Source organism: Amblyraja radiata, chromosome 26, assembly GCF_010909765.2.
Source record: "Amblyraja radiata isolate CabotCenter1 chromosome 26, sAmbRad1.1.pri, whole genome shotgun sequence".
In the NCBI taxonomy this organism is placed as follows: Eukaryota; Metazoa; Chordata; class Chondrichthyes; order Rajiformes; family Rajidae; genus Amblyraja; species Amblyraja radiata.
This window is the reverse complement of record NC_045981.1, coordinates 23,210,752-23,228,560: the sequence shown is the minus strand read 5'-3', so window position 1 is coordinate 23,228,560 and position 17,809 is coordinate 23,210,752. Positions and strand designations below refer to the sequence as shown.

The following is a 17,809-nucleotide window of genomic DNA, read 5'->3' as shown; positions in this document are numbered from 1 at the left end:
GGATATGCAGCAGGTGAAATTTAACAGAAAAAAAGTTTGAAATGATGCATGTTGGTAGGAAGAACAGGCATCTTAAAGGGATAATGCTAAAGTGAGTGTACAAACAGAAAGCCCAAGATTAAACTAAGTAAATTTCCAATAATTCACTATCCAACATTTCAGAAATACTCATGGTTTAGCATCTGGTTCACCAGGTGTTATTTGCAATGCTCCCTGCCCTCTCACTTTAAATTTACCAAGTTCACTGGGAAAATTATGAGACTACATTAACATCTTTAAAGTAATGTGTATTCATTACACAATTGCATCCAATTCTGTTGTCTGGACTTTTTGGTGTATGTAGAGGGCTTTAGAGAATAATTTCAAATGACCTACTCCAGCCCCAAACAAATGGAGATAGTGGCTGGAGAATTAGGCTGTGGGCCGAGGAGCTTTTTTTGAGCAAGTTTGTGACCCAACTCACGGAACTACATGAAATTTTAACATATTGTGCAAAAATATTATATAAATCATCCCTGAAACTTGTCAAGAACAAAACCTGCGCATTTTTAATAAATTTGAGTAAAATCTGAAATATTTCGAGTAGCTTTTGTCCAATCAAAGCACGTTTAACATTCAGTCGGACGCCAATTGGCTAATCACATGCTTTGTTTCAGGCTAGCTAGGCAGGGAACACACATCATGGCTGAGAGTACTTTTACTGATTGAAACTTTGTGAATCAACAGGAACTGAAAGATAAGATCTAAAGTCTGAATTTATGAAAATTATTCTGCATGAACTATAATTAAATTAATTACACCCTTTTATAATTAGAAAAAATGAGATTTGGAGGCTGTACATTCATTCATGAAGTTGTGGGCCTAAACTATGTGTATCCATAACATAATAAATTAAAATTTGTCACTAATACCAGCTTGGTGAAGTCTATTCAGTCTTATTTAACATCCAATCTCGGAGCTGCTTGCAATCACTTACCGGGAAAAAGTGCTCCGACCGCGGGGCCTATGTACTTAACATAGAGAAGCCACGGTCTCCGTTAAGAAGAGGCCAATTCGCGAACGCGGAGCCGCGTAGTGTGTTTGGATCATCTCCGCGGGGAGGGGGGAGGAGAGGCTGTACATAGTGCCGTCCGTAGCGGCTGTTTCCAGGCCTCGACCATGGGAGAACAACGGAGGATTTATTGTTTGGAGCGCAGAAGGTTAAGGGGGGACTTGATAGAGGTTTTTAAAATGATGAGAGGGATAGACAGAGTTGACGTGTGGGGTGCCACAGGGATCTGTGTTGGGTCCACTGTTGTTTGTCATGTACATCAATGATCTGGACGATGGTGTGGTAAATTGGATTAGTAAGTTTGCAGATGATACTAAGATAGGTGGGGTTGTGGATAATGAAGTAGAGTTTCAAAGTCTACAGAGAGATTTATGCCAGTTGGAAGAGTGGGCTGAAAGATGGCAGATGGAGTTTAATGCTGATAAGTGTGAGGTGCTACATCTTGGCAGGACAAATCAAAATAGGACGTACATGGTAAATGGTAGGGAATTGAAGAATGTAGGTGAACAGAGGGATCTGGGAATAACTGTGCACAGTTCCCTGAAAGTGGAATCTCATGTAGATAGGGTGGTAAAGAAAGCTTTTGGTGTGCTGGCCTTTATAAATCAGAGCATTGAGTATAGAAGTTGGGATGTAATGTTAAAATTGTACAAGGCATTGGTGAGGCCAATTCTGGAGTATGGTGTACAATTTTGGTCGCCTAATTATAGGAAGGATGTCAACAAAATAGAGAGAGTACAGAGGAGATTTACTAGAATGTTGCCTGGGTTTCAGCAACTAAGTTACAGAGAAAGGTTGAACAAGTTAGGGCTTTATTCTTTGGAGCGCAGAAGGTTAAGGGGGGACTTGATAGAGGTTTTTAAAATGATGAGAGGGATAGACAGAGTTGACGTGGAAAAGCTTTTCCCACTGAGAGTAGGGAAGATTCAAACAAGGGGACATGACTTGAGAATTAAGGGACTGAAGTTTAGGGGTAACATGAGGGGGAACTTCTTTACTCAGAGAGTGGTAGCTGTGTGGAATGAGCTTCCAGTGAAGGTGGTGGAGGCAGGTTCGTTTTTATCATTTAAAAATAAATTGGATAGTTATATGGATGGGAAAGGAATGGAGGGTTATGGTCTGAGCGCAGGTATATGGGACTAGGGGAGATTATGTGTTCGGCACGGACTAGAAGGGTCGAGATGGCCTGTTTCCGTGCTGTAATTGTTATATGGTTATATGGTTATATGGAATATTGACTGCACTTTATAGGCTTCCATCGGAGTGAGAAATGGTTGATGTTTATGTTAAAATCAATTGGTGTATGTGGACTTGAACATGAACTAATTTATCTATGGTAGTAACGTAGTGTTAGCTTCATTTACATTAAGAAGAGGTTGACATTTTATGAATTGAAGTCCATGCAGACTTAATGATTATGAAATGTTTTTTTTCTGTAGCCTCTGCCCCTCCACTTGAACTTGAACTAACTTATCTATGATAGTAAATTACAGTGTAAGTCTCACTGGCATTAAGAAGAGGTTGACATTTTATGAATTGAAGTCCATGCAGACCTAAGTACTATGAGATTTTTTTTTCTGTAGCTTCTGTCCCTCCACTCTTCATAGCCCCATGCATTCACACACAAAAGTGTTTTGTGTGGACATGCACTGTAGGCACTGTGCCACATAATGAACACTATTTTGATCATTTGCTGACTTGCCATCCCATCTACCTGGACATGCATACATGTATAATTTCCCCATTGATATGTTGATATTGTCTTACATAATATAAAACATGAAAAGATGTAAAATACCCTCTGACACATTTTATCTTCTATTATTAGGAGGCAGCAGTATATCCCAGGTTATCATGCCGCGTACTATCGTCACTTCTGCAACATAACGATAAATCGAGCTATAGCAAGGGTTAGAAGGAAGAAAGGTAATGATAAGACTCAAACAACAATTCTTTGTATTTATGGTCATTTGATGTTACTTTGAACAATGAAAAGATACATTTGAGGATATTGATTTATTTTACTTTTCATTCCTTTTCTGTTTTCTTTTTCCTCTTTCAATGGAGTTCAAGACGCTGAAAAGCCTGAAGCAGGTGAATCACCTCAAGAGGCAGTTCCTGATGGTGAAGCAGATGAGCCGGCCCCAAAGAGACTGCTTCGATCCATGACGAGTGATGGTCAACAAACAGCGACTGTCGAGCACCCTGACTGCAGTATATGAAGCTAGATGCAACCTGATCCTTATGTTAATAAAATCAGAGGCACGTCTTCCACCAACAGCAGACTCTCTCAGAAAGCATGTCATGAGAGCAAATTACCAGGCTGTTGTACATTCAAAATGTCTGGACCAGTTTCCACAAATTCCCAGTCCAAAGGGACATGAGTGGAAAATGGTAGGTGGTGAATTGGACATTGACTGGGGGTGATCTGCCTCCAACCCCAAGCACCTTGCTAGTATTAACAAACTGTTCATTCAAGAAAACAAGCTGTGAGAAGTCAAGTACAGGGAAAAGAAGATGCTCATGTCAGCTTGGTGTGTCATGTACAGATTTATGTAAGTGTGTTGACTGCAGAAACTCTATTACTGCAAAAGACTTGGAATCTGATGAAGAATATTCAGATGAAGTTTAGATGTAATGTAAATAAATTGGCGAAATAAATGATTATATAAAGTTTAATTTTAATGTCGATCGTTTCACTGTTTATTTGGTCAAATTATTTAAACAATTAGTGAATTACTTACGATAATGGCGTGCTAGTGAATGAGAGTGCGACAGTCCACCCATCCACACACACATCCATCCGTATGCACACAAACATGCATGCACACATACATACACACATACATTCACACACATCCGCACACACATCCACCCACATCCATCCGTACGCACACATACATGCATGCACACATACATCCACACATACATCCACACATCCGCACACACATACATCCACATCCATCCGTACGCACACATACATGCATGCACACATACATGCACACATCCATCAGCATGCATACATCCACACACACATACATGCACACATCCATCCGCACGCACACATCCATCCACACACATACAATAATCCACATACACATCCATCCGCACGCACATACATGCACACACATACAACCACACACACATACATCCACACATCCATCTGCACGCACACACATGCACACATCCATCCACACACATTAATCCACACACACATCCATCCGCACGCACACATACATGCACACATACATCCATCCACACACATACACACATCCATCCATTCACACATACATCCATCCACACATACATACACATTTACATCTACACATCTACAGACACACGTTTGACAGGTATACACAGACACACACACAAACTACAGATACTCAAACAATGCCACACTTTTGGGGTTCTTTTAGGTTAAAGGCAATAGCCCTCATTTGCAAAGGACCTCTGCGGCAGTCTCATTCAAAAAACACACACAATTACATTCAATATGTTATTTTTATAATATAATTATACTTAACTCTGTATGATTACAGTCATATTCACAAGTCATATATATATATATAGATATAATAATTTATGGATGCTACACTTGTCGCTTTACCACCCCCCTTGACGCCATTCAAGGACCCAAGCAGTCTTTCCAGGTGCGGCAGAGGTTCACCTGCACCTCCTCCAACCTCATCTATTGCATCCGCTGCTCTAGGTGTCAGCTGCCCTACATCGATGAGACCAAGCGTAGGCTTGGCGATTGCTTCGCCCTACACCTCCGCTCGGTTCGCAATAACCAACCTAATCTCCCGGTGGCTCAGCACATAAACTCCCCCTCCCATTCCGAATCCAACCTTTCTGTCCTGGGCCTCCTCCATGGCCAGGGTGAGGCCCACCGTAAATTGGAGGCGCAGCACCTCATATTTTGCTTGGGTAGTTTACACCCCAGCTGCATGAACATTGACCTCCAATTTCAGGTAGTCCCTGCTTTCTCCTCCGCTTCCCAGGTCTCCCTCAGCCCACTGTCTCTGCCTCTTCCTTTTTTCTTTCGCCCCCCCCCCCCCCTGCACCCTCACATCAGTCTGAAGAAGGGTCTCGACCCGAAACGTCGCCTATTTCCTTCGCTCCATAGATGCTGCCTCACCTGCCTAGTTTCTCCAGCATTTTTGTCTATCCATTCACACAAGTGCTGTTATCCCACTTTCCTCACCCACTCCCTGCACTTTAGGGGCAATTTTACAGACAAGTTAACCTACAAAGCCAATGCGTCTTAGGGATGTGGGAGGAAACCCACATGCTTGCAGGGAGAATGTGCAAATTCAGCAAAGTGCCCGAGACCAGGATCAAACTCAGATCTCTGGCGTGTGAGGCAGCAAGTCCTCCAGCTGTGCCACTATATTTTATTTTCCAACACACAAAAAATTATATGTTGATAACTTTGGTAACTAAAAAAAAAGAAACTATCCATTTTCAGTCTTAAATCTCTAAGTGACGCTATGCTTTACAGCTACTATATGTTTTAATTCAGTTCAAGACTATGGAGCAGTACATTGGCCATAAAGTTGCGGCCTAAAATTGCCAGAGACCCAGAATTGATCCTGAATATGGGTGCTGTCTGTATGGAGTTTTGTTTTCTCATTTATAACATTGTTTACAGAGTACTATGTTTACATATTCTGTTGTGCTGCTGCAAGGGACAAAACTGGACCTAGGGTTGAGATTTTTGATTGGAGAAAGGCTAACTTTGAGGAGATGCGAAAGGATTTAAAAGGAGTAAATTGGGACAGTTTGTTTTATGGGAAAGATGTGGAAGAGAAATGGAGTACATTTAAAGGTGAAATTTTAAGAGTACAGAATCTTTATGTCCCTGTTCGGTTGAAAGGAAATAGTAAAAATCGGAAAGAGCCATGGTTTTCAAGGGAAATTGGACACTTGGTTCGGAAAAAGAGGGAGATCTACAATAATTATAGGCAGCATGGGGTAAATGAGGTGCTTGAGGAGTGTAAAGAATGTAAAAAGAATCTTAAGAAAGAAATTAGAAAAGCTAAAAGAAGATATGAGGTTGCTTTGGCAAGTAAGGTAAAAGTAAATCCGAAGGGTTTCTACCGCTATATTAATAGCAAAAGGATAACGAGGGATAAAATTGGTCCATTAGAGAGTCAGAGTGGCCAACTATCTGCAGAGCCAAAAGAGATGGGGGAGATATTGAACAGTTTCTTTTCTTCGGTATTCACCAAGGAGAAGGATATTGAATTATGTGAGGTAAGGGAAACAAGTAGAGTAGCTATGGAAACTATGAGGATCAAAGAAGAGGAAGTACTGACACTTTTGAGAAATATAAAAGTGGATAAGTCTCCAGGTCCGGACAGGATATTCCCTAGGACATTGAGGGAAGTTAGTGTAGAAATAGCAGGGGCTATGGCAGAAATATTTCAAATGTCATTAGAAACGGGAATAGTGCCGGAGGATTGGCGTACTGCGCATGTTGTTCCATTGTTTAAAAAGGGATCTAAGAGTAAACCTAGCAATTATAGACCTGTTAGTTTGACGTCAGTGGTGGGCAAATTAATGGAAAGAATACTTAGAGATAATATATATAAGCATCTGGACAAACAGGGTCTGATTAGGAACAGTCAACATGGATTGGTGCCTGGAAGGTCATGTTTAACTAATCTTCTTGAATTTTTTGAAGATGTTACTCGGGAAATTGATGAGGGTAAAGCAGTGGATGTTGTGTATATGGACTTCAGTAAGGCCTTTGACAAGGTTCCTCATGGAAGGTTGGTTAAGAAGGTTCAATGGTTGGGTATTAATGGTGGAGTAGCAAGATGGATTCAACAGTGGCTGAATGGGAGATGCCAGAGAGTAATGGTGGATGGTTGTTTGTCAGGTTGGAGGCCAGTGACGAGTGGGGTGCAGCAGGGATCTGTGTTGGGTCCACTGTTGTTTGTCATGTACATCAATGATCTGGACGATGGTGTGGTAAATTGGATTAGTAAGTTTGCAGATGATACTAAGATAGGTGGGGTTGCGGGTAATGAAGTAGAGTTTCAAAGTCTAGAGAGAGATTTATGCCAGTTGGATGAGTGGGCTGAAAGATGGCAGATGGAGTTTAATGCTGATAAGTGTGAGGTGCTACATCTTGGCAGGACAAATCAAAATAGGACGTACATGGTAAATGGTAGGGAATTGAAGAATGTAGGTGAACAGAGGGATCTGGGAATAACTGTGCACAGTTCCCTGAAAGTGGAATCTCATGTAGATAGGGTGGTAAAGAAAGCTTTTGGTGTGCTGGCCTTTATAAATCAGAGCATTGAGTATAGAAGTTGGGATGTAATGTTAAAATTGTACAAGGCATTGGTGAGGCCAATTCTGGAGTATGGTGTACAATTTTGGTCGCCTAATTATAGGAAGGATGTCAACAAAATAGAGAGAGTACAGAGGAGATTTACTAGAATGTTGCCTGGGTTTCAGCAACTAAGTTACAGAGAAAGGTTGAACAAGTTAGGGCTTTATTCTTTGGAGCGCAGAAGGTTAAGGGGGGACTTGATAGAGGTTTTTAAAATGATGAGAGGGATAGACAGAGTTGACGTGGAAAAGCTTTTCCCACTGAGAGTAGGGAAGATTCAAACAAGGGGACATGACTTGAGAATTAAGGGACTGAAGTTTAGGGGTAACATGAGGGGGAACTTCTTTACTCAGAGAGTGGTAGCTGTGTGGAATGAGCTTCCAGTGAAGGTGGTGGAGGCAGGTTCGTTTTTATCATTTAAAAATAAATTGGATAGTTATATGGATGGGAAAGGAATGGAGGGTTATGGTCTGAGCGCAGGTATATGGGACTAGGGGAGATTATGTGTTCGGCACGGACTAGAAGGGTCGAGATGGCCTGTTTCCGTGCTGTAATTGTTATATGGTTATTATATGGTTAAGTAAGGATTTCATTGTTCTAACTGGGACGTGAGAGAATAACACACTCTTGACTCACGTCGCTAATGTGTGGGATAGAACTAGTGTACGGGTGATCGGTGGTCGGCGTGGACTCGGTGGGCCGAAGGGCCTGTTTCCACGCTGTATCTTTAAATTAAATTAAAAACACTAAAACCAGAGGAAATCTAAAGAAGGGTCTCTACCCGAAACTTCACCCAATTTCTTCTATCCAGACATGCTGGCTGCTCCATGGAGTTCCCCCGCAGAATTTAAACATGGAATAGTCTTCACCCTACCATAGGTACCCAACCAGACGCAACTAAATTTAAGGTGGCTCTTTTTTCCCAAGAACCCTTTTTTGGCTAAGTCCAAGTCAAGAGTCAAGAGAGTTTTATTGTCATGTGTCCCAGATAGGGCAATGAAATTCTTGCTTGCTGCAGCACAACAGAATATGTAAACATAATACAGAACAGGAGATAAAAGTTCAGTGTGTCTATATACCATAGACCATATATATACACAATAAATAAACAGATAAAATGCAATAGGCTGTTATTTTTCAGAGTTTGAAGTTTGGTGGTGATGGGTCCACCAGTTTAAATTCCATTTGGAATATTTTTGAAGGGCCAGGAAACCAATAAGCAAGAGTTACTCCAGGGAGTTACTTCAGCTCCAGGCAGTGATTCTGCGTTGGTTTTCAGCGGTCGCGGTGAGGCGGCAACCGGCCAGCAATGGCGGCCAGATATCCCACAATGCAAAGGGAGGGAGAAAGTGGCCGACGCCAACCAGTTGTCGTGGCAGTGCGCATGTGCAGGGCGGCACATGCGCACAACCACGGCCGATGATGTGCTGGCCGTGGTTGTGCGCATGTGCAGGGGGAGGATGTGCAGGCCGTGGCAGTGCGCATGTGTAGGGCAGCCTGCCATGCCGAGCGGAGACCCGAGACCTGGACACGGATGGCGGGCGGAGAAGGCGAGTGACAGAGAGAGAGAGAGATAGGGAGGGGGCCCGCTCAGAATTAAATGATAGGTGTCCCGGGTGCTTGCCAAGCCGGGCAAAATGGCATGGCTTTTAGGTTGCCCGGCGGGACTGTAGATTGCCATCGGCACCCGGGCAACCGCTAATTTCGAGTCCTGCATAGTTACGCGTATTACATGTACTGCGGATGAAAGGCACGGGAGAATTCTGCCTACCTAAGATCGATTCTTAAAATAATCATTTAATAAAAAATACTGAATTTAGTCAATGAATTGGAAATCTTTTCTATTGATATTTAATAATTACCTTTTTATAATTTTAGTCAGGGTAGGCTCTGCCTACCATCCCTACCCTGACGGCATGTGCCTGCCCTCAACGTGGGAAGGATTGCTTGCGTTGGGGGAATGGGTTGCATTGGGGAACGGGTGAGTGGTGAAGTGGGTGAGTGGTGGAATATTGCGTTGGGGAAACGGGGACCAATGGGTCAGGGAGGTAGGGAGGGGAGAGGGGTTATGGAGGGTGGGAAGGAGTGACCGAGGGTAGGGGAAAAGAGAGGGAGGGACAGGTGAAGGAGGGAGTGGAGGTGAGGGGAGAGAAGAGGGAGGGTGAAGAGAAGGGGGAGTGTCGGAGGATGAGGGGAAATGAGCCGCGCCTGCACAGTTGGGGGCTATGGGTGAGTGGTGGATTATTGCATTGGGCGAATGGGTCACATTGGGGGAATGGCTGATGGGAGTGATTGGCTCCGGGGTGAGCGCCTGTCTCCGGGGTGAGCGCCGACACCGCGTTCGGGGACCAGCCCTCCCATGTGACGTTGCGCACCCACCCCCCGCCCCCCCCCCCATTGGGGGACGGGGCCCAACGGGTCACACTTGGTCTCGTATATATATATATATATATATTACGAAAAATAAGACATTTACACCATATTAAAACACTTGCAAAGTTAAAGTCTCATAATTTTAAAAATCTCATCTTCACATTCTCTTGTCCAAGAGTATTTCCATTAAAATAAATGGGTCTCATATCCCATGTCAGGTCTAACTGATATAGGATTCGAGAGGCTGTTACCCAGCAATAATACTAGAAAGTCAACTGTTCTACTATTCGATTTGTGATCCCAGTCATTACTGACCTTTTCATCAGCTACAAAGGAAGGCACTATTCTATGCATATTGTTAAACAAAATTGAAATTTCTTCATAAAAATCTGAACATTTTTATACGGGTGCAATGCGTCAACCGCCCCAACATACTTGGGTACACCTGTGCCTATGGCCATTGTCACTGATGTCAGATCAGCCTTCCTGGAAGGGGAGTACCTCCTACTGTGCGACAGGCCCAGATGGAGTCCCTAGCTGCACCAGAACCTGCACAGTCAAACCAGCAGGAGTATTTATAGACATTTTTTAAATCTCTCTCTATGCCAATCTCTGATTCTCACCTGCTGTAAGACCACTACTATCATCCACGTGCCAAAGAAAGCAACATAGCGTGCCTTAATAACTATCATATGGCGGCTCTGATATTCGTCACAGGAAGTACTTCGAGAGGTTGGGCATGTCGCACATCAACTTCAGCCTCCCAGGTAGCCTTGATTCTCAGAAAATTTGCTTACATCCGCAACAGGATAATGACTCTGCACTCATCCTTGGAACATCTGGATATCAAGGACAATAGCCTTCTATTTATGACTATAGCTCTGCCGTCAACACCATAATTCCAACTAAACATCTTCAAACCCCTGGACCTAGTACTCAGCACCCTCCTCTTCAACTGGATTCTTGACTTCATGACTTCCAATGAAGTGCAATGCCCCTAGGATCAGCCGCCCTCTCAAGCAAGCAGGTTATAGGCTTTGGACTCAAATGAGAACAATTTCAAACAAAACAAAAACAGAAAATGCTGGCAACACTCATCAAGTCTGGTCACATTTGTGGTAAGAGAAACAGAGTAAATGTTTCATAATTCGTCAGAATAAAAAGACAAAAAAAGGGTGGGAGGGGTACATAGAACCTGGGTTAGTACAGCACAGGAATAGGCCCTTCGGCCCACAATGTTCGTGCCAAACATGATGCCAAGTTAAAATTATCTTTTCTGCCTGCACAATCCATATCCTTACATTTCCTGTATTTCCATGTGCCTATCCAAAAGCCTCTGAAGTGCCAGTATTATATCAGTCTCCATCACCACTCCTGGCAACGTGTTCCAGGCACTCGTCACTCTCTATATAAAAATCTTGCAGATCTTCTTTGCTCAGATACTTCTGATAGGTTGAAACCAGGGTGACCTCTCAGTGTGAAGAAGGGTCTCGACCCGAGACATCACCTATCCATGTTCACCAGAAATGCTGCCTGAATTGTAATTTACTCCAGCACATTGTGTCCTTTTGTGACTTCCCATATCCTCTCGGCAGGTTAAAAGAGCTTCTTGTGTCTCTTTTGCAATTTTGACAAAGGATCTTGAACTTTAAACTGCAACACTGTTTCTTTTCCCACATATGTGGCTTGATCTACTGAGTATTTCCAGGATTTTTAGTGTTTTTTTAATTTAGACTTCCAGCACAAAAAAATGTGACTTTCAGATAATTACGTAACTCCCATTTATACCTACTCTACACTTTTTTTTATTTACTTGTCCCATTATCACCCACTTTGTACTCCACCATCACTTTTGTGATTCCATAATCCTCATTCTTCCCTATCATAAACTATGCAGTTCTCATCTTTCCTCCTGCTTTGCATCAAAAAATGTTTTGTTCTCAAATTTTAAGTTCTGTTGAAAGGGGTTTGACATGGAATGTAAAATCTGCTGTCTAACCTAACAGCATATTTCCAACATTTTGCACTTTGTTTTGAATACAATTCATTGTTTGTTAGAAAGTGATAGTTTTGCATCTGAAAACTAATTTCTAATTGCCACGGATTTTATTTGGTTGTTTATCTCTGAAACTTATTGACTACTGAAATACTTCTATTTCTCCTCCACATTATACTTTACTGCTGCTATATTGCTCCATTAACATTATAAACTGCTAATAATGGTATAAAAGCACCAATGATTCTTCATGTTTCATGCAGCAGTCCATGCATTAAAAAAAATGTTAAGTTGTCAGTTCACAAAACATGCAAGGGGATTGTAAGGAAGGGTAGCAGTTTCTACATGTCAAAAGGGGGACATGCCTGTATAGAACAATACATTTTTTCTCTTACCTGGGAGATATAACCTGAACGGACCTGCTGCTCACGTTCTAAGCTAGCCTTCAGCTGGGCTTCCAGCTCCAATTTGTACTTTTGAGACTCTACCAATTCCTGCTTGCAATGGTCCAACTGGATTTTCAATTCTTCAAGCTGTGGAAACAATGAATCATAGTTTATAGAAGTCTTCACTAATATTTTACACATTTGCAATGATTTAGCTGAAGCTAAGGCTCTGGTATATAGTGATATAGCTGCTGCCTTACAACTATTTGAAGAAGAGTCCAGACTTGAAACATCACCGATCCATTTTCCCCAGAGAAGCTGTCTAAACCGCTGAGTTAAGGGCCTGTCCCACTTGAGCGTCATTTGCGCATCATTTACGCGACATCTTAAAAATTGTTTGGCACGTAGTGGCATAGGCAGTCACGCACGGCGCCCCAGGATTTTGTGATGCTCAAAATCCTCGCGCACCACCTGCAAATGATGCCCAAGTGGGACAGGCCCTTTACTCCGTCATTTTGTGCTTTCCAATGACTGGGTTAAATCCAGACTTCTGGTTCTGTCTGTGTAACATTTCCTTCACGTCACTGGTTTTCTCCTGAATCACAAAAATGTGCAGGATAGTAAGTTATCTGACCACTATAAATTTTGCCTAGTGTATATGTGAGTTGTAGAATCAATGTAGGATTTGAGGGGAATGTGGGGAGAATGGGTTACAAAGAAAATTACCCATCTGTAGAAAAAGGCACAGAGGCGACGGAAGAAGAGCTCTACATCGTGGCGGACCCGGAACTTGTTGAGGTGGGGGCGGATGGGAACAAAGGTGAGGCCTCTGCTGAGGACACTCCCCAGTTCTCCCACTAGTCTTATTACGACTACATTCATTCTTTGTCCCGCCCCCTTCCCTGACATCAGTCTGAAGAAGAGTCTCGACCCGAAATGTCACCCATTCCTTCTCTCCAGAGATGCTGCCTGACCCGCTGAGTTACTCCAGCATCTTGTGTCTACCCGTAAAATTTATGTTGTCTCCCACTGATGTAATACTTGTCATTAAAATTCTCAGGCTGTGTAACCAACATTCCGCCATCTGCTAACTTGCACCGGAAATCACCCGCTTGGCATCTCCTGCCCCAAACACTTTGTTCCTTTGATTCCAGTTCTTTGTCATACTACTGGCAACCATATATATTGTTGCTCGAGTGTAAAGAGAATGTGAATGTAAAATGTTGTATTTAGAAACTAACCACCCATGCATTTTAAGGGAATAATATACATTTTTATTACCTCTTTTGTATGGGCTTCCAGCAGCTTATCAATCTGTGACATCTGTGAACTTGGAAACACGGTTGCCAGGGGAACCCGCCTTTCTTCCCGGAGAGGGGTCCGTTCTACCTGTTGCCAGTGCTCTTCAATTTCATCGTGCACCCTCTGCTTCTGATCCAGTGGTGGTGAGGAACTGACTGATTCAAATTCTATCTTGCTTGCATCACCTGAACTTGGACCCGCTGCACCAGCCACAGCCTCGTATCTTTTTCTACGTTCCTCACGCCGTTTAGTCCGTTCCCATTCGTTCAGATCTGTTGGAGGTGAACCGAATCTCTCCGAATTGCTGTCATATAAATCTAACTTTGCTGCTCTTTCCTGTGCCAATGTTTGTGCAATTGGCCTAAATTCTGCCCAATCAAAGGTTTTTGATCTTCCCTCTCTCCTCCTTTCACGTGCGCGGCTTTTTCGCTGCCCTGTCTCTTTATCCACAGAAGATGTATCAGATGATGGAGAATCTGATTTGCTATCATAATGCTGTGTTGTATCTGGAAGCATCACAGCACAATGTTCCTCTGGCAAACTGATAAAAGAAGAAATAGAATTGAGATTCTTTAACACGCCCAAAAGGTACATGTAATTATTTTGTGTAAATAATTCCGTTAATGGCACAGCTTAAATGGAGAGGTGGGAAGAAAGCTGAAGCACCACAAAATCAGGCTTGGAATCACATCTATACAAAATTTGCAAATGTCTCTCAAAATGAACAGCATATAAGCTTATAAAATTTCCCAATATAAAACACTATAATAGTATTCATCATCGGCGAGACCAAGCATAGACTATATGATTGTTTCGCCAAAGACTTACGCTTTGTCCATCAAGGCCTGTAGGATCTCCCCGTTGGTAATTATTTTAACTCTCCTGCTCATTCCCATACCGACTTCTCTGTCCTGTGCCTCCTCCATTGCCAGAATTAGGCCACTTGTAAACTGGAGGAACAGCACCTCATATTCTGCTTGGGTAGGTTACAACCGAATGGTATGAACAATGAATTCCTCAATTTTAGGTACACCGCATCCCATCATTTTTTTTTCTTCCCCTTCCTTCTTTCTTGACCCCAATGCACACCCATTCTTCCATTATGCCAGCCCCATACCCCAGTTCTCTTTCAAACCTCTTCTTTCCTATCAATACCCCTTCGTTTCCTTGTATAGTTTTCGTCTCTTCTTCTCTAGCCTGTCCGCCCATTTGCCAAACAGGACCCCTTCTCACATGTATCCAACTATACCGTGCCAGGTTTTTGTCCCATCCCCACCTCTTGTCCAGCTTTCTTCCTCCCACTGCAAGTCAGAAGTGTCCAGATCCAAATAGTTATCTATCTGTGTCCTCCACAGATGCTGCCTGACCCTCTTAGTTACACCAGCGCTTTTTGTTCTGTGCAAGATTCCAGCATCTGCAGTTCCTTGTGTCTACAAAACATGATAGAACCTATGCAAATAGATTCTTACCTAGCAACATCTGGTGCTGTTGAAGGTCGGATGTTTTTCATTAACGCCTGCATCCAATTCCGTCGAATACCAGCAGTCATTGCAGAAAGGGTAAACATACCTTCCTGGGTCTGTAAAAGTAAAAAACATCTGTATTCTCTATTTCATGAATCCAGCTTAGCATGCCAATTAATAAAATGTTAGGGATGAGAAGTGAATGGCAAATGTCATAAAACATTATTTGAAAGTTTGCAAACTTGACTGCGTGCCATCCTGCTCCTTGGGATAGGGGATAACTTAATCACAGGTTTCAATTGTTGTGGAACTGGACTTTGCATATTAAGTTGCTATGGATATATCAGTCCCAGTATTCCTATGTAAAGTGCCATTTGTGTTTCATACCAGGGAGGGGTGCCAACATCCATCATCACCCCTCATCCTGGTGTATGTGGCGGGCGAAGCAGAAACCATAATATGGACCATAATATTTAGATTACACTTTTGGATCTCAGTAGGTTTTTTATTTACCTCATATATTGTAAGTACAGCATGTGAATAACATGCAAAAAATATATATATTTTGAAGAACTGCTGTATTTATAGGATTTTTTAACATTAGTATTTCTTGAAGGGCCTCTTGCTTCATGAAGCGTTCTTTCTCCTTAATATCTCTTTGTCATATGATAAATATTCAATCTCTTGTTCAGTGATGAAATTCTACTTTGCCATGAATCTTATATACCGACCTCCAATGTTTTTCTCCTCACCACATTGATTTTTTCCTATTGTTCTTCACTATCACTGTGAGTACAAAGTTCATCATGCTATATTTAAGAGGGAGTTAGATGTGGCCCTTGTGGCTAAGGGGATCAGAGGGTATGGAGAGAAGGCAGGTACGGGATACTGAGTTGGATGATCAGCCATGATCATATTGAATGGCGGTGCAGGCTCGAAGGGCCGAATGGCCTACTCCTGCACCTAATTTCTATGTTTCTATGTTTCTATCATCGTAGAGCCAATCTTTTTATCTGTTAATGTACACTTCATGTGGGTCCCTGGCCATACTTCATTGTTCACACCCTTTATGCAATGCAATAATTCTGCTGCTTCCCATTTGAATTTTAATTAAAGCCCTTAAAGTTATCCTTATTCACAAAGTTATCCCAGAACTAACTATTTGCACAAGATATCCAAAGCCTTATTAGACAGTAACAATTGTTTTGCTAAATTGTATTTCAGATGTAAATTACTAATTACGACCAGCAAAATCAATTATGTTTAATGTTTTCTCTTTACACCCCCCCCCTGGTGAATGCTATGTACTTACCTTTCTCTGTTTCTCTCCCGAGTACAGGCCTCGTGGCTGTGAGTCTGGAATCAAGGGGTTAAAAGGCTCCTGTACCCGATTGGCCAAGCTACGTCAGGTGACAGGTGACTCATCTGAAGCTTAAATACCAGAGTTTCCCAGGATTCTCTCTCTTCTTCGTAGACCCTGATTTGTGAGCAGTCTGCTGGTGTGAGCTGAGGAAGGCCTGGCCACATGGCATAGAACTTTGTGTACTTTCACCATTACTTGTTAACAAATATTGAATTGGGACGGATAAGGTCTGACCTTAGTGTTTTCGGGTATTTTGTTTCAGGGTTATATCTCTTTAGGCAGGTTTTAGAGTCTCCGGTTCGGCGGCCCATTACGTGGCTGGCTGGAGCACTGAAGTTCCTCCTCACCTCCTTTCTAACCGAGCACCATTTAACTCTAAGGCTATGATCTCTGGTCCGAGACTCTCCCATCAGTGAAAACATCCTTTCCACATCCACTCTTTCTATGTGTTTCATTATTCTGTAAGTTTCAATGAGGTCCCCCCTCAACCTTCTAAACTCCAGCAAATAGAGGCCCAGTGCTGTCAAGCACTCATCATATGCTAACCCACTCATTCCTGGAATCAATCTCTTAAATCTCCTCTGGACCCTCTCCAGAGCCAGCACGTACTTCCTCAGATATGGGGCCTAAATTTGCTCACAGTACTCCAAATGCAGCCTGACCAGTGCCTTATAGAGCCTCACCATGACATCTCTGTTTTTGTATTCCAGTCCTCTTGATATAAATGCTAGCATTGAATTGCCATTTCTTCCTACCTATTTGACTTACAAATTACCTTTTTGGTGTCCTGCACCAGCTCTCCCAAGTCCATTTGCACTTCCGATTTCTGGATTTTCTCTCCATTTAGAAATTAATCTACGCATTTATTCTTATTACCAAAATGCATGACTCCGCACTTTGCTACACCGAATTTCATCTGCCAATTCTCTCCTAACCTGCTGCAGAGTCCTTGCTTCCTCTACACTGCCTGTCTCTCCACCTATCTCAGCATCATCTGCAAACTTGGCCACAAAGACTTCAATCCCCTTACCCAAATCATTAATATACAACATGAAGAGAAGTGGCCCCAGCACCGACCCTTGCGGAAATCCACTAGTCACTGGCAGCCAACCTGAAAAGGCGCCTCTTATTGTAACTCTTTGCCTTCTGCCTTCCAGCCAACCCGCTAACCATGCTAATATCTTCCCTTTAACACCATGGGCTCTCATCTTCCCTAGCAGCCTGACGTGCGACTCCTTATCGAAAGCCTTCTGAAAATCTAGGTAAACAACATCAACAGCCTCCCCTCTGTCAGCCCTGTTATTAACTCCCTCAAAGAACTCCATTCAATGTGATCATGGCTGATCATCCACAATCAGTATCCCATTCCTGCCTTCTCCCCATACCCCTTGATTCCACTCGCCCTAAGAGCTCTATCTAACTCTCTTTTGAATGCATCCAGAGAATTGACCTCCACTGTCTTCTGAGGCAGGGAATTCCACAAATTCACAACTCTCTGTGTGAAAAAGGTTTTCCTCATCTCATTTCTAAAT

General features: G+C 42.7%; 1 protein-coding gene across 2 annotated transcripts in view; it reads right to left on the bottom strand.

Moving 5' to 3' along the window:
* The window catches only part of LOC116988057 (protein outspread-like), a 298,795-nt gene that overhangs the window by 57,397 nt on the left and 223,589 nt on the right, over positions 1-17,809 (bottom strand). For both annotated transcript variants that reach the window (XM_033044495.1, XM_033044494.1), the window contains exons 13-15: positions 14,921-15,030; positions 13,431-13,992; positions 12,159-12,296 (exon numbers count right to left, since the gene is read on the bottom strand). In XM_033044495.1, coding sequence (XP_032900386.1) covers positions 12,159-12,296; positions 13,431-13,992; positions 14,921-15,030 — 810 coding nt within the window. The remainder of the gene's footprint in view (positions 1-12,158; positions 12,297-13,430; positions 13,993-14,920; positions 15,031-17,809) is intronic.